The sequence below is a fragment of the Papaver somniferum genome, chromosome 1 (genome assembly GCF_003573695.1).
Source record: "Papaver somniferum cultivar HN1 chromosome 1, ASM357369v1, whole genome shotgun sequence".
Taxonomy (NCBI): domain Eukaryota; kingdom Viridiplantae; phylum Streptophyta; class Magnoliopsida; order Ranunculales; family Papaveraceae; genus Papaver; species Papaver somniferum.
This window is the reverse complement of record NC_039358.1, coordinates 118220101-118240747: the sequence shown is the minus strand read 5'-3', so window position 1 is coordinate 118240747 and position 20647 is coordinate 118220101. Positions and strand designations below refer to the sequence as shown.

General features: G+C 39.0%; 1 protein-coding gene across 1 annotated transcript; it reads right to left on the bottom strand.

Annotated features, from left to right (window-relative positions):
• Positions 1-5776: 5776 nt before the first annotated feature.
• LOC113298062 (eukaryotic translation initiation factor 5B-like) lies at positions 5777-12164 on the bottom strand. The gene is made up of 13 exons (XM_026546722.1): positions 11962-12164; positions 11542-11590; positions 8746-11325; positions 8552-8659; positions 8368-8468; positions 8152-8242; positions 7951-8061; positions 7804-7869; positions 7465-7524; positions 6788-7345; positions 6486-6605; positions 6271-6390; positions 5777-6176 (listed from the first exon to the last, which is right to left on the bottom strand). Exons 3-13 carry the CDS (start codon positions 11272-11274, stop codon positions 6111-6113), a joined length of 3930 nt encoding a protein of 1309 aa, XP_026402507.1. The 5' UTR covers positions 11275-11325; positions 11542-11590; positions 11962-12164; the 3' UTR covers positions 5777-6110.
• Positions 12165-20647: the final 8483 nt, after the last annotated feature.

The following is a 20647-nucleotide window of genomic DNA, read 5'->3' as shown; positions in this document are numbered from 1 at the left end:
GAAGCTGAGAAATGTGTGAGATTAATAGTAATCGAAGATTGTAGGTGTATTGTGTATTCTGCGTGAAGAAATAAGATAAGTTTTTATTGATTGAATTTGCTCTGCCAAGAGTAATTGCTCAGACGTTAAGTTCTTAATCTCTTGTTGTCTGTTTGACGAAAGATTGTACTCCTTTTCAATTATGATTCAGAGACTTATTTATATTGCTAGAATTGTAAACACCTTGATCCCATGAAGTGTGACAGTTGCTGGAGTCAAAGAGTGGGGAAGTGGAAATCGTGTTAAAACCAGTTTCTCATCGTGCGGAGACTTGGTTGATTTTCCATCCACTACTTTGCTAACTCCTCCATCTGATTGCACAACTTTATCACATTCTCATCGTGTGTACGAACACACGTGCTGTAGACCGCCAGACCAAAACCCTAGTTACTATCCCCCCATGTAACACGATTGACGTCTCGTGATTGTGAGTCTGCAAGGAAGACATGTATTTAGTTAGTCAGTTGCTGACTTTATGGGACGATGAGTCCTTGTATTGTTGAGTCGAACGTGATTTGTAAATATTCTAAGACTCATGAATCGAACGTGTCTGTTGAGACAGAGGTATAATTATCGAGTAAATGTTGATAGTTAAGGTGAGCAAATATTGCTCATTCGATGGATTGTTGAATATTGATAGTTGAACCAATATTCCTTAGTCTGAGAAAATATTGCTCAACTGAGCAAATGTTGCTCGTTTGATGAATTATTGGTAACAGAACCAAATAAAATATTAATTTAGAATACTGGCAACTGAGTCGAGTATAATTAATTAAAATGTTGATCACGGGATCAACGTAAAATTATTAGCGTTTGAATCTGAAATTATGAACCTTGGATTCGAAAACCCTAATTTCGATCAATTGATGATTTATTGAAAATCAACCACGGAGTGAAGGAGGGACCGTCTACATGGGATGATGAGTCGACGCCTAGATTCTCTAGTGAGCAAAATACTGAAGTCTCTTGAAGACCAGTTGGTGAAAAGATGATCAAATGTTGGTTTAATCATTTATTGAAATAATGCTCGTCTGAACCTTAGGTGATAAAACCTAATTAATTATGAATAGATGAAGGACCGACCAAGGGGTCATGAAACCGGCCCTGGTTGGTCATGGGACCGACTGACGATCGTTTTATGAAATTCCAAATTGTTTGGAAGAGTTGAACCTAATGTGAACAAATTAGGTCAAATGATAAAAATGTGTGGGACTGTCCTCTTGCAAGCCAAAGAGCCAACCTTGGTCGGTCAAGGTAATATGCTCATGTTACCAAAGTGTTCGCGTCTCATTCCTGAGAATTTTGATATTTTCTGGCGTGCATTTGAGCAATCATTTGAGAAAATATGAAGAAATCAAGATTTTTGTTCAAACTGAAGAAACTTCATAAGATGAAGGAAATAATAATAATAAAACAGGAAATCATGAAGTGAGGGACCGACTATGGCCAAGGCACGGCCGACCGGCCAATAAGCCCGGTCCCATGGCACTTTTCCTAATTTTATATTATTTTCATGATTTTAGGGAAATATCATGAAATCAAGGAGTTTGTTGAAATAAAGGAGTTTTCCTTTAAAGTGAAGGAGTTTCCATGAGATGAAGGAAACAATAATAGTTAATAATAATAAAATAAGAAGCGTGTGGGACCGGCCATGACTAGGGCATGGTCGGCCGGCTAGGGCCCGGTCCCGCGAGTTTTCCCTAATTTATATCTTTTCCTTGATGTGAAGGAAATATCATGAAATCAAGGAATTTCATGGGATGAAGGAAATAATAATAATAAAATAATAAGGAATGCAAGGTGTGGGACCGGCCACAACTAGGGCATGACCGGCCGGCTAGTGAGCTTGGTCCCGCGACACCTTTCCTAATTATTTATTATTTCCTTGATACGGAGGAAACACCATGAAACTGAGGAGTTTCCTTAAAATGAAGGATATTTGTTCAAATGAAGGGATTTTCATGAGATCAAGGAAAAACAATAAAAAATAATAAAATAGAGAATTAGGCGTGGGACTGGCCACGACGTGATTGGCCGTCCTGTGGGCCCAGTCCCCTAGCGCCTTAGTTAATATTTATTATTATTAATTTTCTTCCTATTTTGCATAGGTTCACCGTTCCTTCGTATTTTGGAATGCTCGTTCGTGCATTCAGGTGCTCGTTAGTGCATTATTGCTGAGTACACTTGCACCATTTTGGTCGGGGTTTACTCGATAGCGGCTCAGATGCCCGTACGTTGAATATTTATTACTAAATTGAAGTAACAAAATATTATGAAGAACGTAGAATATTTCTGAATATTGAGTTAATGGATTTGAGGACTAGAGATAATTAATTGATGGCTCTATACTAGCAGGCATGTTGTCTAGAAGTATTAATTATCTGAGAATTGAGTAATATGAGCTTGTTGAAGCGTCCTATTTCCTATATATAGTCAGGGAAAACATTGTTACATCCTGAAGACGTTATTGCTCTATACTAGCAGGCAAGCTGTATAAGAGCCGTCTAATCTTTCGATTCTATATAGAAGTAACTACTGAAATTGCTCAGTATTCATGAGATATGCCGTTGCCTCAGCTGAGAGACTACACATCTACATATACTCTGAGAGACAGTATTCTCAGTCAGAGATTCTTGCAGCATGAGCTTTCATGCTTCGATGAGAGACATGAGCCTCAATACTCATCTGATTGCTAGATCAGGAGCATGTATAATTATGGTTTTACGATTTTAGCCCTTGTCGAAAATCCACCATCTACAATCTTATCAAAGTAATAGTACTTTGTTTATTAGTTTATGACTGCGATTTTGTTAGCATGTCATGAACAACTGGTGTTCTTACCTTTTGCCAACTCATCACTTTGCATAGAAACTGTATTTACGATCTCTTTGGTATCACTATCGCAACGTGGAGTGATGTTCTTACTCGATAATCACTCGATCTCCAAGGCGTTATCTCTAAGTTCAGTTTCAAGTGAAAGAATCTTCTATTTCACATTGGCATGATCTTCAAGAGCCATCCTTGTTTTGGAATCATGTTCAGAAATAATACCTACAAGAGTATTGACTTTGTGTTTTAGCCTAATGACCGTAGAAGCCTGAAATTCAATACGTTTGAAAATCTCAGAATTTTCTCTAGCTGATTTTCATTCTACTTCTGAGTCAGACTCATCAGTGAGAATATGGGAACAACACTTGTCAATATCTAACTGTTTTATGGAGTCACACCGTTCGTTTCTAAGAGAGTTTGAAAAATCAAACTCATCTATAGGATCCATAAAAACATGTTCTTTTAAACTGGTGCAACGTTTATCAGAGATTTTACTCACGTACATGTAGAGACTTCTTCAAACACAGACTTATTAGGTATTAGCGTGTTTGCCTGCTCTAATACCAATTGAAAACACAAGGGTACAAAAGTACACCACCACTTTTTTCTTAGGAAATCTGTATGGATAAACTCAATACAACTCCGAGAGTTAAACTCAATTAAGGAATAGTATCTTAGAGTTATATCTCTATCTCTTGCGATTAGAACGTTTACAGAACCGAATCTGTGAACCTAATCACAAGGAGATAACTTGGATGGTACCAAAGACAAATGTCCAAGAATCAATCAAGTCGTATCCAACAAACTAGGTCGGATGTCTCTACTATGATTGATCAACGCACAACCTGTGATATTTCAATTATAAAGATAAACAATATAATGCGGAAAAACAAATAACATAGACACCAGAAGTTTTGTTAATGAGGAAACCGCAAATGCATAAAAACTCTGGGACCTAGTCCAGATTTAACACCAAACTGTATTAAGTCGCTACAGACACTAGCTTACTACCAATTAACTCCGAACTGGAATGTAGTTGAGCCCTAAAAGTTATCCCATCGATTAAGGTACAGTCGCGCTCCTGACGCCTATTGAATCCCAGCAAGACTCCGCGCAATTGATTCCTTTAGACGACGTCACGCCAACTAAGAAATAATTTGAACACACTTGAAAATATAATTGACATGGTTAGTATATGTACGAGTACAAATACATAGTAGTTCGTGAGTCGGTTCAGTCACAGTACGCATACCGGTTTGGAAACTTTAAACTAAAACCAAGTTTCGAAGTTCACATAACTTTTTAGATTTGCGTACCAGTTTGCAAACTTTCCACCAAACCTAAGTTCCGGAGTTCACAAGACTATTAAGGTTTGTGTACCGGTTTGGAAACTTTAAAACTATCATCGGTTCCGGAGTTCACAGAACTAAATCGGTTTGCGTACTGGTTTGGAAACGCTACCGAGTTCAGGAACACATACTTGTTTAAGTTTGAGTACCGGTTTGGATACTCACCCCCGGTTTTGTAACCACGGTTCAAGAATGGTTTGCATACGAGTATGCATACCGATCCGGTTCAAGAGTCACACAAATTTTCATATGATATACATAAGAATATGTTTGCCACTAATCCGTAAATCGTTACGTATATAGCTACTCCGCTACTTGTACAAATACATGTAATATGTGTTCAGACTTATAACAATTTTCCAAGTAAAACTGATACTATTGTCTTGTATCTGAATCAATAGTAGTTTTATATTTCTTTAAATCGATTCGAAACATTCCTGAATAACATCAATGACACATATCAATGTTCCTGGCCATTTCCGAATGATAAATTTGAATCATGATTTTGATTCCGAACAATAAATTGTCCTTCACTGAAATTCATCAAGTATGAACAAATGTTCATTAAGTTTAACCATTATATTTGGAGAAATTATTAAAATGAACTTGACTCAAAATTCTTGCCTATGCATACTAGTCTAGTTAGTTATGCGACATCGTCTCAGATGATAGAAAAGTGAACATAACTTGAGATATAGGTGGTTTAGTCTTCACTTACCTTTTGTTCATGAAGATCTCCAAAAGCTTCGATTGATCTTCGTCTTTAAACGGTAGAACGCAATGATGACTTTCGTGATCCTCTGTTTTTCAACTACATTTCTATCCTAGTCCGAGACTTAACTAATTGTAAACTAGAAATCAAGATATAGTTTTGACAACAAGCTCGAGATAGCAACACTTGTGAGTTCGACCGAGCAATGTTCTAACAATAATAATTATGGTAGAGGTGCATTTCTTGGCTTAAGTTTCCGTCCAAAATAGTAAGTACGGAAACGTAGTATCCATAAATTGTTTTTTAGATCCAATATTTCAGGTTCTAACGTATAAATAGAAAAATCCCCAAAATTTAGCAAATATATTAAAAATTGAATACAAAATCTTTTTTTTTTTATCGTTAAAGTACAAAATCTAAATTTTCGTCAGCCATTTCCTAGCTATAACGAGAGACAGATGTGTTCCCCTTTTAAGCCAAGACAAAAAACCTGGCCACATTATAGTAAGCAACGGACCACAGTGGTTGGCCGGCTATAGCAAGCAAAAACTGCCATAATTATCGGCCTTACAATTCTCTAAAATGGTCTGGAGAAATAATTTTCTTATTTTGATTAATAATTCCAAGGCCAGGAAAGTAATACTCATAATTTTTAGGGTTATAAGAGTAATTAACTCTTTTTTAATGAAACTATTTTTGTCACTGTAGTCTGCAGCACATGATTTCCTACAGCACACGGCTGCCCATCTATCATGTGCAGCTCTATGTATCATCCGGACTTCCGTCTTGTTTGATCAAAAAATCAACTTCTTGAACTACAGGTCAAAATTCGACAACTCTTGAACACTTCAGGAATTAAATTATTCAAATTCAAAACTTTCAAAACTTTATTTTGTTTTACAGCTAATTTAATACACATGTCAAAATTATGACAGGGTAAAAGATAACTAAACAAAACTATCTATAGATTAAACCTTCTTCACAAAATCTACCCCCGCCAGGAGTAGCCCTCTCCTCTCTGTGGTCGCACTGGCTATAGTGCTACAGAATCAGATCTGCAATTTTACAACTTGCTCTATGCCAAAGAGCATTTTCAATTACACAACCAGTCTCCAAGGGTAGCCCTCTCTAAGGGCCGCATTTGTCACGGTGTTACAGAAACAGATCTGCAATTTTACAACTTATTGTATGTCGAAGAGCCTTTTCAGTTTCACAACCAATCTCCATTCATCAATAGACAGATCTTCCTGCATATTTTAGGATAAAGGGCAGGGTTATGTTTACTATCCTTGGATACAAAAAAGAAAGGAGAAAAATCAGAGAGCAGCAAGTATAACTTACCCGATAGTTAGCTTTCAAAATATCTATGGACTTTCTGGTTATGTGGCTAACAAGCTCATCCTCCATTTCAAAATGCCTGCCGAACATCTTCTGCTGCTCCTCAGGATTGCCGCTAGCAATCTGCACATATACGAACAAAGAATCCCTTGTTAACTGACGGCAAGAGAATTCTTGGAATGTCTATCATGTAACTTTTAGTCGAACTTGTAAATTACCTTTATGGCAACCTTCTGCCCTTTCTTGGCAGTATCAACTTGCTTGTGGTTAATTTCTATAGACGCTATCCGGCCAATATCAATAAAATCCCTTGATGGAATGCAGATAGGAGTGCCAATCTGAACACAATGTGATAAAGATGCATAAATCAGTATATCTCTCTACATATAACAAAATACCAATTAAACAATACCATACAACGGGAACATCCTGCTGATAGAAATAGCCGACTCTTATGACTTGCATCAGCAAAAGACAAGACTTGGGGTCGGTCAGTTGAAAGGAACGGTAAGAAGTGTACCTTAAGGATGCCTTCCAGAATATCCACGCCCAAAACAATTGGGTCCTTCTTGTTAAAAACACAATTCGGCATAATTTGGAGAAGACAAGGAAAAACAGCTTCTTCGGCAGCATCTTTCTTCTTTTCTTCCTTAAGATTGTCAATATAAGCCTTGAACTGATCAAACAAGTGATAAATGATATCAGCAATGAATATTTTTACACCGCTCTCTTCTGCAAGCTCACGAGCTTCGGGTGTCACTTTGACATCAAATGCCAAGATGGTGGCATATTCCTTCTTCCTCTCAAGCATGACGCTGGCCCTCATGACATCTCTCTTGTGTACCGGACCTATACTTATACCACTGACAGGTATATTGACAGCTGGACTCTTCAAAAACTCCAGCAACGCCTCCAATGATCCAAGGGTCGACGCTTGAACACAAACACCTTCCCCACTCTTGTCTATCCTGCTCATGACGGTCTTCATGTCCTGCATTGTTGCTTCTTTGATGTCTTCCACATCGTCATCAGGACCCACCACGTACAGACCAGTGCCTGCAATAGCATGCTCAAGGCCCTGAAAAGAAGTAACAAAAAATGGTTACTGACGAGAACACATTCAAAATGGAAATACAAACCATATTACCAATGTGCATCATCAGTCTACGACCAATATCATATGGAAAAGAACAAAACCTGAGCGGTGATTTTCACACCCTGCGCTGCTTTGAGTTCTTTGTGATGGACGTAAGATCCCTGAGGAATTACAAAACGAAATATTGAAATGAATTAGTCTAGAAAATTGTGAAAATCAAGAAGATAATACAATAAAAGTAAATTACTAGGATCAACTTAAATGGGGATAGTAAGGCCATAATTTGTAAATGGTAGTGTTGCTAAGTCATATGAGTTCAACATTGACGCTTTTTCATTATTCATAAACTCTCTTTTCAAGCAACTATTACCAGCATTGACTTTTTACATATGATAAACACGTGTGGGCCGTACAAAGAAAAATGCAACCAGAGTTTTCACCTTTATTCTTAACTCCTTCATTGGATGTGGTGTGAGTAATGCACGTATAGTAGTAACAATCGGTCCCTACAACATTCACAGAGAGATATAAGAAACTGTCACAGAGAAGAGTTATCTAACATTGGAGGTACATCTTGTAATGCATACCTGCATGCCACAAACCACAATTTGATCACCCTCGTGAAGCACCCCATTTACTAGTACAACATCAATAGTTGTCCCCAGACCTTCAATAACCTTAACCTCCAACACTGTGCACTGCAGAACAGCCATCGTCAAGAGATACATTAGACATGAATCCACAGTTGGTACAAGTTTATGATGTTTTCCAGGAATATAGATAATAACCTGAATTTCATTGGTAAACATAAGTTTCTCCACCATAGTTTTCTGAGTCCACTGAACCAATAATAACAGCATATCCGGAATTCCTTCACCACTGTTACATTTGCAAAAAGGAGACCCAAAAATCAGCCAGTGAACTGATATAAAAGAAGTGTTGCTATAAAGACAGCTCGTCCCAACCATATAATACAAGCTTGGTGATAGGTTCGACAAACACACCTGATTGCACTTGTTGGAACAATACTGTAGGTTTCTCCCATTTCTTTATTTTTGTAGTACAACTCGGAATTCAGACCCTGCTCCTTAAACTCCGTTATGATCTGAGAAAAGAAAACAAGAAACAAATCAGTTAATCTACATCCTACCACGTCGAACACCACAAAAGTCGGAGATTTATGTTTACCTGTGTGAGCCTCGATTGGAATTCCATCTGCACATCCTTAGATTGCATCTTCATAGCTTTGACAATCGGTGCATTCTTGCAAGTTTTCCAACCATATAATCTGTCGACCTTTTAAATTTGAAAAGGAAAAAGATATTAATTTCTAATTTTACAGTCGCGGTGTATTATTTCAGTTATCAGCAAAGTAAGCCCACCTTGTTCAGTGCAACTATGAACTCTGTGTTCCGCATTTTCAGAAGATTCAGGGATTCAATAGTCTGTGGTTCCAATCCATGCATGATGTCAACAACCAAAATTGCAATATCACACAAACCAGACCCTCGTGAACGCAAGTTCGTAAACGATTCATGTCCTGGCGTATCAATAACCAAAAGACCAGGGACCCTCAACTTCGCATCTGCTTTTAACTCCCGCGTTCTCTCTCTTATGTTCTCGGCAGGAAAATAGGTAGCCCCAATTTGCTGTGTAATTCCTCCAGCCTCGCCTTCCTGGACATTAGTTCCTCGGATGCAATCTAGTAGCTTTGTTTTACCAGTATCAACATGTCCCATAATACAGCATATTGGAGAACGTAGATTATCTTCACTCCTTTCCGAAAGTGCCTCCTTAGTCCGTGCTTCGCGTTTAGCTGCAGCATCCTTCCTCCTATTCTTGTCCACAACATCAACTGATGGACCATTGTCGTCATCACTATTAACATCTTCGGGTTTTAAGGGTTCAGGAACACCTTTACCAGAAGCAGTAGATGGTTTCGCCGTGGCACCAGAATCTGGTGATGTAGCCCGCTTGGTTTCTTTCATCACCACAGCCACGGGCTCAGTTTCATCATCAACCTCTTCATCAAATGCACTCTTGACTGGAATTTGGACATCAGCATCATCCCAGCTCTTAGCGTCCCAATCCTCTTCCACTTCCTCTTCTTCAGCTGCTTTAGCTTCATTCTCATGCTTAACTTCCACTTCTTTGGCAGTATCAGCTACAGTTGAGTCTACTTCTCCAATATCCTTCACTTCGACTGCATCAATTTCACTGACAACTTCCACCTTGTCTTCCTTCATCTCTGAGTTGTCCACACTGTTTGAAGTAGACGCCTCATTTGCTTTCGCAGGAGTTGGCTTAGACTTCTTTGTTTGGTATTTTGGCCTCTTTGTAGCAGCGCCACCTTCTGATGGAGGAAGTGCACCCTTTGCAAGAAACTGATTTCTCATTATTTCAAGTCGACGAGCTTCTTCTTTCTGCTTAGCAGTTAAAAGCTTCCCCTCTTGTTTTTTCTTCAGCATCTTCTCTTTTTCTTTTTCCTTTTTCCTTCGCTTGGCTTCTTCTGCTTGTTTCTCGAGTTCCTCTTGCCTGAGGCGCTCTTCTTCCTCCCTCCTTTCTTTCTCTTCCTCTTCCCTCCTCAGTCTCTCTTCAAGTTCTTTGCGCCTTTGCAAAGCCTCCTGCATTTCTATAACATGCTTTGGGAGCTTCTTATCAGGCTTTTTACTCTTTGTTTCCTCCTGTTTTGATTCGACTGCAGATGCAGCAGCTGCCTTCTTCTCCTTTTCCTTCTCCTTCTTCTTTTTCTTCTTCTTTGCGGCTGCAGATTCCCCAGTATCTGCCTCTGCTTCCTTCTCCTCACCTGTAGCATCAACTGAGCCAACTGGCTCAGGCTGAACTTGAACATTTTCTTCTATCGGAAGAGGAGCAGTAGGTTTTGGAATAGCGGGAGCCTCACCGAGCTCAGCAAGAATTTTGTCCAGGTCATCTTCCTCCTGGGCAGTTCTTCCACTCTTCTTTTTCTTCTTTTTACTTTTGGAGGTCTCAGAAGGGGGCACATCACTTAATTTAACACTAGCTTTGACATCAGCTTCACGTGTATCATCTTTAAGAGAATGCTGCTCCATTTCAGTATTATCTTCTCCAATGCCAGCACTGGAGCTGAGTTCATTTACTAATGACCCATTGTTCTTCTTGGACTTTGAAGACTTCTTCTTACCAGAAAAAGTAATAGCTGGGACATCTTCGTCTTCCACAATGGCATCATCACCCAAACTATTAGTGGTGTTGTCATCTTCATCGAGGAGTGCTGCTGAAAATAAGTTGCTACTCTTCTTTGATGATTTTGAAGACTTCTTCTTACCAGTGAAAGAAATCACGGGCTCATCTTCCTCGTCTAGTTTACTTTCTTCTTTAGTCTCTGCGTCCCCTTCATCTAGGATATCAAAACTAGATGAGGCAAACAAGCTACTGTTCCCCTTTTTAGAAGATTTTGAAGACTTCTTTTTGCCAGTGAAAGCAATTACAGGAGGTTCTTCATCAGCATCCTTTTTCACACTATCCTTCTCATTGTCACCATCTACAGAAGGTTCTTCATCATCATCTATATTGTCTTCGTTGAGGAGATCAAAAGCCGAGGAGCTAAAACCGCTAACAGTCTTCTTGGATTTTGACTTCTTTTTACCAGTAAAAACAATTGCAGGAACATCATCTTCATCTTGTTCAGCAACTTTGTCTTCATCTTCTTCTTTAGGCTTTGCTGCCTTGGCTTCTCCTTTTTTTCCTTTCTTCTTTCCTACAATCGCCACGGATTCTTCTTCATTTTTCTGAGGCTCCTCAGACAACTCTGTACCAATAGAATACTCGTCATCTTCTATGACATGCTTTTTTTTCTTAGATTTAGAGGCTCCACCCTGTGGTACAGAAGGGTTCTCGTCGTCACGGTTCGAAGGCTTCTTTTTCCCCATTCACGCTAACTCACCTAAATTACCAAAATTCTATTTCTGAAATACAAAGCCCTGATATAAAGCACGACAAAGGAATCAAAAACAGAACAGATAGCTGATGGCACTCTATCTTTTAAAATGAAAAGCCATAAAACTTAAGAGAATAATCCAAGTTGTAGAACAATCACATAAAATAGCTAAATACAAAGCAACGTATAAAAACACGCAAAATCAATTCAAAATTCATAGTTAAAAGTGAGATGAAGAACCAAAACGTGGTATTATTACCTTCACCACCAACTTGTATATCTCCCCAATAACTACAGTACCAGACAACCTGAATACAGAAAAAAGCAACACGTTATATGGAGATGGAAACAATGAATCTTTTCAATTATAACACTTTAGGTACAATGGGGAACCAACAATATATATTCTATTGACCTAATCAACAGTAATACCTAATCAACAAAATACTCGTCATAATCTTTTGATCTAATTTCATAGATAACCAGTTCTCAAGTTGTTCGATTTCATAGGATTAAAATCACAATCAAATACTTCATTATTACAACAATCCAATCTTAATATGATAATCTATTTCAACATTACAAAGTTAATCAAAACATAATCTATACATCGAAATCAAAAGATGAGAATACAAGATAGAAAGAAAGCAGAAGGAATGGGGAATAAACCTTATTTTACCTAATTAGATTGAAGTCGAAGAAGACAAGTGAGATCTTCTTAAGCTTGACTAGGGTTTTAGAATTGAGACGGTATCAGTGAAGGAAGGATAAATAGAAGGAGGATTGTGAGCTAGGGTTACAGTCTTGCTCTGGTTGTAAGGTGAGAATATGAGATTGCAAAAAAAAGGGTTTTGTTTCCTCGCCTTGGTTTTCTTTTATTTTCTTTACGGTTTCCTATTCTGGATCATATACAAAACTGCCATTCGTTGTCCAAGTATTTACAAAGGAAACATGCTATTTTTTGTTTGGGTTGGCGCTGGCGTTGCACCAGTAAGGGCTAAGAGCATCCACAGTGGGCGAGTATAACCAAATTTATGGGATGTGATCGTAACACAGTGGGACGGAGTAAAGATCAAATTTGGACCAAAGATCAAATTTCAGACCAAATATGGTCGCGACCAAATCCCAAATTCTATTATAGTCGGGCGTAAATTTAAAGTACGCTTGTTGCTGGGCGTAAATTTAAATTACGCCCGACGAAATTTTAATTAAATAAAAAAAAAAAGGAATGAGGCGGACTTTTAAAGTCCGCCTGTTAAAATTTGCAAAGAGAGGGGCGGACTTTTAAAGTCCGCCTGATGGAATTTTAGTGAGGCGGACTTTTAAAGTCCGCCTGTTAAAATTTATAAAGGATGGGGCGGACTTTTAAAGTCCGCCTGATGGAATTTTAATGGGGCGGACTTTTAAAGTCCGCCTGACGAAATTTTGATCATGTACTGTTGCGTCACACCACGGACTAAACCCAAATTTTGGTCTTTTTTTTGATCTTTGGTTTTGATCGCACCACTGCAGTTGCTCTAAGAGTCCTAAACACTGAACACGCGTGTGCAAGAGTTAGAGCGGTACTCTCTTTGCATCAAAGCGTTGATATGAATGAATGGCATATGCATCCAACATCTTATGCTTTTCACTCGGGTTTTTTCCTTTGAAGATTGCGAGATTACTAAGTACCAAAATCCATATAAAACAATTACCCTCCCAAATAGTTGATACCCTCATTAACAGTCATATTTAAAAAAAAAATTGAGATATTTTTACTTCAGACTTGAAAAATAAATAATTTCGGAATCTCATTCAATTCTCTTTTTTATGTTTGGCATGGCTTGAAAAGTGTTTGTTTTTGTATTCATTTAATTCTTTTCTCATGATTTTGGAGTTTTAAAAAGTTTAAACCGTGAACTGTCATTATTATCTTGTTGTAGCTTTATAAAACACTAAATTTATGGTGGGATTCTCTTTGTTGAATTCCTCCATAATCCTTCCACGCTGGTGACAATATTAGCAAATCGGTTTGCTGGACTCGATCTATTTAAGCCCGAAGTAAGTAAATGGAGTAATACATAAAATGTTTTATGTACTTCATATATACACCATGGCACATTACATCATATGAGGGAGCAAGCGGGAACAAGTTCTGTCGTTTACTTTTCTTTAAACCGTAAACCTATTCTTTTAAAAACACGCCAACAATATCTTGAACTAGAAGCCCAAATGCATCAAAGGATAAAGAGGCATGGGTTGTCATCACACACATTTTCATGCTTCGCCATCTTACTTGTTATCACACATACGTATGTTTGCTATATAAAAAATACGCTACCGCTAAATTCATGTCAAAATAAAAGGCTTCACTAAAATGATACATGCGGATATCCCTCTAATCAACGTGTATGTCAGAATGCTTGTTGTTGGCCTAATAATGAATCTCCCTTTTTTTAGATCCATAAAAAAGCTAGTTGGTGACTCTCTTTTTTGTTGGAATTCATGCCCTCTTGGTAATATCACCTAAGGCATTTCTAATGCAATAATGTCTCTATTTGAAACCAAGATGGTTGTGACGGACCGGAAAATTACGTCTGGCGCGCCTAGGCGCGTAGGCCATACTACTCCGATGCGCCATGATGATGCTACGATCCGGGCCTTAACACTAGGAAAATGCACGTTCATTTGCCTTCGCAAGCATGCTCGACGAGTATGATGCAACTAACTTAGCTTTCACACCGTTCCAACTGACCCTTGTTCTACGAAGGGTTTAAATCCTTGAAGGTTGTGGCCAATGCACCTCACATGCATCATTGGCTTCCGAGTCTTTTTCAGGCATAAGGCATGCTTGGACTTGCACATAGGCCATTAACGTCCTAATTCCATCTCCCTTAGGCTCATGCAAGCTCCGCTAACTTGCATACCGATGTAGTTTACTTTCGGGGCCATGCCCAACGCGCCATTGGTACATGCCTAAGTCGAACGCTTTGATAGGAAGTATGAGCATCCAGTAAATGGAATGCAACTTGCCTCATCAGTTTGGCCACAGTCATCTCTTGCATCACAATACCGAGCCAGATGACATGAGAAACCAATCATCTATCAATTAGATGATATGAGCGACAAAGTGCTGGAACGACAATGCTGCAACTCATTGCGGCTGCCTATGTACCATTCCCTGCTCTAAAGGGATCAAGCACAGACCATAGTTCATCCTCGAAGGGGCAGAAACTTAAGCCAACTTGTTTGCAAGGCTGTGGCCTAGCAATAATGGTAATGGGAAGTCCGTATAGGCCGTTTCGTCAAAATGCACAAAGGTTGCGCATTATCGGGTCCGCGGCATGGCATAGTGATGCCTTCACACCATATTCCCCATTGTCCAGGCTACGGAGCTATAAATGAGACTTAGGCATCATTTATACTCTTCCGGCTAAGCTATGAAGTTTACTTAGTGCATGGTCCGCATATGCACCTTCAACCAACTACCCCTCCCTATATATGTTAACTAGGTGTCAAACCGTGTCGTAACGGCACGGGCAAGGATATGTGTTTCAAATGTGTCGATCGATTCATACATGTCGTAGTTGTCTGAGAAGAATCGAACCGATCGATCCAGGTCTAAATGTTTTGAGGAGTTGGTTAATAAACATGTCCTTATCCTCGAATCTTTTAATATTGTGTATGTAAGTCATACAACCCTTTGAGACCAACATAGTTAATCTTTAGAGTAAATCCTATGGGAAGTAGAACATTACTTCGTTCAATACTTCAAAAAAATATCATCAAAGGTCATTCATCAAATTTGTAACAAAACTTGCAAAATCTGTTAGCATTAGAATTTAATTTTTCTGTTTGATATAAATTGTTGGGTTCCCAATTTACATAGATTTGTGTTTATTCATTTGTGGTAATTGAATTATTGTCCCTCCTTTTGATGGGCCTTCACAAATATCCCTAACAGAATTTATAAATGTCCCTGATGGCATAATTGAAATTTTATTTAAAAAAAGTATTTATATGATTTCCATTTTTAACCCGTATGTGTTTTATACTTCAAATTCTTCTTCACTTCTGAGAAGAACACAAACCATCAAAATAACTTTGATGTCGCCACCATTACCATCTCCGTCGCCACCAACACCAACACCACCAGTACTATCACCATAACCACCACCACCTCCTCCTTAATCACCATCTACATCTCCATCTTTCCAGATCGAAAATTACTTTCTCCTTCTCTTCTTAGAACAACCACCGCCACCGCTACCACCATCACCGTCGCTTTTCCTGTGTTTTTCGCCTCCGTTATGAAATATATGAGAGAAATATTTTCGATTTTGAGAGAGAGATGAAGTAACTATGATTATGGCGATGGTGTCTCTGGCGGCGACGACAATTTTAGGTTTTAGAGATTTTTCAAAATTGATTTTGTGTTGATATTCAGTTGGGAAAAACACAGATAATGGTGGATCTAAGATGAGTCATGAAGGAGACGCCGTTGTTGTGTGTCGATTCAACTTGATTTCATAACCTTGTGCTGAAGTTGAGAATGAAGCATAAATGGGGATTTGGTGAAATTAGGATTTTATTATGTGAGTTTGAAGAAATTGAAGCTAGGGTTTGAGCTCATGGTGGTTCAGATGGTTCAAATTGGTGTTGAAGCTTCAGAGTAGACAATGGTGGTTGTTGTGAGAAAATGGTTTTTGTGTCAAGACAGACACAAAAGCTTCAGAGAACTGGCGATGCGGGATGAACTGGAAGGCGGGTTACGGTTCCCAACTGCGCGCTAACCTAGAACCCACAAAGGGTGTTGGTCGATTAAGACAGCAGGACGGTGGTCATGGAAGTCGAAATCCGCTAAGGTGTATGTAACAACTCACCTGCCGAATCAACTAGCCCGAAAATGGATGGCGCTGAAGCGCGCGACCCACACCCGGCCGACGGGGCAATCGTTAGGCCCCGATGAGTAGGAGGGCGCGGCGGTGGCTGCGAAACCTAGGCCGTGAGGCCGGGCGGAGCCTCCGTCGGTGCAGATTTTGGTGGTAGTAGCAAATATTCAAATGATAACTTTGAAGGCCGAAGAGGGGAAAGGTTCAATGTGAACGACACTTGCACATGGGTTAGTCGATCCTAAGAGACGGGGGAAGCCCGTCAGAGAGCGTGAAACACGCGAACTTCGAAAGGGAATCGGGTTAAAATTCCTGAATCGGGACGTGGCGGCTGACGACAACGTTAGAGAGTCCGGAGACGTTGGCGGGGGTCTCAGAAAGAGTTATCTTTTCTTTTTAACGGCCTGACCACCCTGAAAATGGTTCAGCCGGAGGTAGGGTCCAGCGGCCGGAAGAGCACCGCACGTTGCATGGTGTCCGGTGCGCCCCTGGCGACCCTTGAAAATCCGTAGGACCGAGTGCCATCCACGCCCGTTCGTACTCATAACCGCATCAGGTCTCCAAGGTGAACAACCTCTGGTCGATAGAACAATGTAGGCAAGGGAAGTTGGCAAAATGGATCCGTAACCTCGGGAAAAGGATTGGCTCTGAGGGTTGGGCACGAGGTCCCAGTCCCGAACCCGTCGGTTGTCGGCGAACTGCTCGAGCTGCTCACGCGGCGAGAGCGGATCGTCGCGTGCCGTCCGAGGGACGGATTAGGAACGGCTCCTCAAGGGGCCTTCCGCATGCGTCGAACAGACAATGGTGGTTGCTGCTATGGATTATAAATGAGGGTTGATGGTTCTGTTGGTGGATCTGAAACTGCAGCTGGTGGAAGAATGAGTCTGTGTTTAGTATAATAAATTGCTGCTAATGTATGTCAGAACGAATCAATTACAATTGTTGATCCAATTTAGTGGATCAACTACCATTGTTGATCCCCTGAATTGGATCAACTTCTACTGTTGATCCCCTGAATTGGATCAACATTTTTTGGATCAACTACTGTTATTGATCCCCTAATTTTGATCAACTTCTACTATTGATCCATGTAAATTTAGGGGATCAACAACAGTAATTGGTCCCCTAAATTGGATCAACTTCTACTGTTGATCCTTTTTTTTTTGGATCAACTACTGTTGTTGATCCACTAATTTGGATCAACTTCTACTGTTGATCCTTTTTTCTTTTTGAATCAACTGTTGTTGATCCCCTAATTTGGATCAACTTCTGCTGCTGATTCTATTTTTATTTGGATCAATTACTGTTGTTGATACAAAATATTTAAAACCAATGGTGGTGGTGGTGGCGGACTGATGGCAGCGTCAGTCGCGGTGGCGGTGGATTAGTGGTGGTGGTGGCGGAGGCGGTGATGGTGATGGCGTCAGTGGTGGTGGCAGGCTGGTGGTGGTGGTGCAATAGTGGTGGTAGCGGTGGTGGACCGGAGGTGGTGGCGTTAGTGGTGGTGGTGGCGGACTGGTGGTGGTGGTGGTGCAATGGTGGTGGAGTGGTGGTGGCGGTTGGTAGGTGGTGGTCGTTGAAGGTTGGTGATGGAATGGTAGTTGAATGTTGGTGGTGAGGGTATTAATGTAATCTAATTTTAAATGGATAAGGTTATTAAAAAGTAGGGACATATTTATGGTTGTATAAGGATACATTTATTGGGTGTCAAAAATAGGGACATATAAATAATGTACCCTATTCATTTTCCTAAAATTTATAATAATATTTAATTCTTGATCCATTTCTTTTCTTGTCTCTTTACCTATTATCATGAACTATTTCTCAAGCATGCATAATTACACGAAATTGGGGAGAAATGACAAAAACAGAAATCATGACAAAAAAGGGGAATAAAGAGAGATGTGAGAAACTGAATCGATTACAATTAGTTCATGCGTAGCCTTGCATAATCCCATGAAGTAGGGGAGAAATAATGACAGAAACAGAAACCATGACAAAACAGGGGAATAAAGATAGATGTGATAGACTGAACCGATTACAATTAATTTGCGTGTAGCCTTGTGTTTGGTCAATTTTTTTATAGGTTTCATTTTTCTTCCTTCCCCCACCCGGCAAATCTTAAAATCACAACATCTTCTTTTTTGGAAAAATCTGGCCTTTAAAAATTGTTTTAATTTTAAAAAATAATAAAATAAAGTAATTTGGAAACTAAAATCAAATTAAAACAAAACAAAGAAAAATTAACCAAGGGTGACTAATAATTTACCTATCTTAGGACACCTTTTCTCACTCTACTACCACTACTTCTTCCACCACCACGTCATCGTCACCACTCCACCAGTCTCACCAATATCCACCACCACCACCACCACCCACCATCACAACCACCATTAGTGCTTAATCTACCTATCTTAGGACACCTTTCCTCACCCTACTACCACTACTTCTTCCACCACCACCTTATCGTCACCACTCCACCAGTCTCACCAATACCCACCATCATTATCCCCACCACTTCCCACCATCACAACCACCATTAATGCTTACTGATATGGTTAATATCAAATAAATTTATTATATATCAACAAAAATATATTCACTTGATTAATTAAAGAAACATTTATAATGAAATATCATTGAACGTTTATTATTAAATTTTAATTAAACGTGATCACGATCATGATCATATTTTCTTATAATTATATAGTATCCTCCTCAAAATATTTGTGTTTTGTCCTTACCAGTTGTGCTAAAAACAACAAACTACATATATCACAATAAAATGTTGTCCATTTTGTAAAGACACAAAATATTATTGTTCACTACTATTCACTAACATCTACCACCGTACATAAAAACCAGTCACGCCCACTATTTTTTCCACCACCAGTAATGTTACCACCTCCACCACTCACAAATACCCGCCACTGTTTTTACTACCACTGTTTCTTTCACTACCACCGTTAAAAATTATTAATATAATTTTTAACCGGGGTCATTGTAGTACAGTGGTAAAGTCATTGGGTGATGATACCAGTTACCTGAGTTAGAAACTCGCCAGCACCAAATTCTTTACCGATCAATATATATATATATAGTTTTGAATAAACTTATTTATTAATAAAAATATGTATTTATTAGACTCACTAAATCAATATTTATCATGAAAAATTAATTAATCATTCCATGAGCAATTAATAGGACACTAATTAGTAAAGTATTTATAATGGTTAGTTGAAAAAATCATGGTCGTAGATTTATCCCTCCTAGACAAATCTCGGCCGCTCTTTATCTAGCATAACTTAGCCAAGCTTTGTTTTGTATTCTAGACTAGACTTGCAATTTCTACAACATAGAATTAGGGAGCAAAATGACATGCTTGCTTCACTATTCATGAGAAATGATTGCGCACAATGATTGCGCGACATTCTCTCTTGCGTATTGCACAATGATTGTGCAATATTCTCTCGGCCAGACCTCTCTGGACATATGTGAAAATGCGGGGGTCTAACAACCACACCCAACAATTCGTTTTGCAATCTGATAGGACTTACTCTAATATACTTTCAAGAGAATCAACTAGACAGTCAGACTCAATCTTGAGAAAAGTATAACAAGCAGTTATATCTCTATTTCTCAGTTCAATCCGCAATCAAACAAATAGAAATTTGCGAGCCCGATTGAATATAAGACTTGGACGGTATCAAAAACCAATATCCAAGTGTCAATCAATTTAATCAACAACCAAAGGTCGGATTCCCAATTGATTGAACTTACGCACAACCTGTGACATTTCAATTATAAAGATAAACAATATAATGTGGAAAAGAAATAACATAGACACCAGAAATTTTGTTAACGAGGAAACTGCAAATGCAGAAAACCCCTGGGACCTAGTTCAGAATAAACACGCACTGATTATAAGCTGTTACACCAATTTCCTACTACCTATTCGGACTAGATGTAATCACTCCTTCAACACAAATAAAACTTCTAGCACAAAACCAATTATCTTTAGAAATTCTTCTCGTAAATCTTTTAGCAGAACCCAAGGCTCTCTTTAGAAGATACAACAACACGATTGATACGATTCAATATTTTGTTTGCACAAAACACCGGTTTGATTTCCCTTTAGATGTGAATCAAGGTTTTGGAAATCTTGTGTTTGTTTTGAACAACTACCAAATAAAAAGTAGTGAAATCAAAACAAACTTGTAAAATAGGGTTTTAACTTACAATCAGTATACGTACACACAAGGAGTCCGTGAACCTGATTTTCGTAAGTAAACTGGGGCGATTCCAAAGATCAATTTCCAAGTTAAGAAAACCCTAACAATTCTACAACAAGAACTACTAGAATAAATCTAGAGATTTCTTGTTTAAAACTTCTTAAAGATTTTTATGAGATACCTTAATCGAAGTTTTCTTTCTAGCTTCCGATTTCGACTAACAAGTGTTGGTATACGATCGGAAACTGAAATCTATCAAAAC

Bases quoted from the DNA above. Each gene is read 5' to 3' on its own strand.
- LOC113298062 (XM_026546722.1), bottom strand. From the start codon at position 11,274: ATGGGGAAAAAGAAGCCTTCGAACCGTGACGACGAGAACCCTTCTGTA. The intron at 7,346-7,464 runs GTTTTGTTCTTT...ACTTCTTTTCAG, and splicing joins GTGTGAAAATCACCGCTCAG to GGCCTTGAGCATGCTATTGC. The intron at 6,606-6,787 runs GTACACTTCTTA...CATTGTGTTCAG, and splicing joins TTCTGGAAGGCATCCTTAAG to ATTGGCACTCCTATCTGCAT.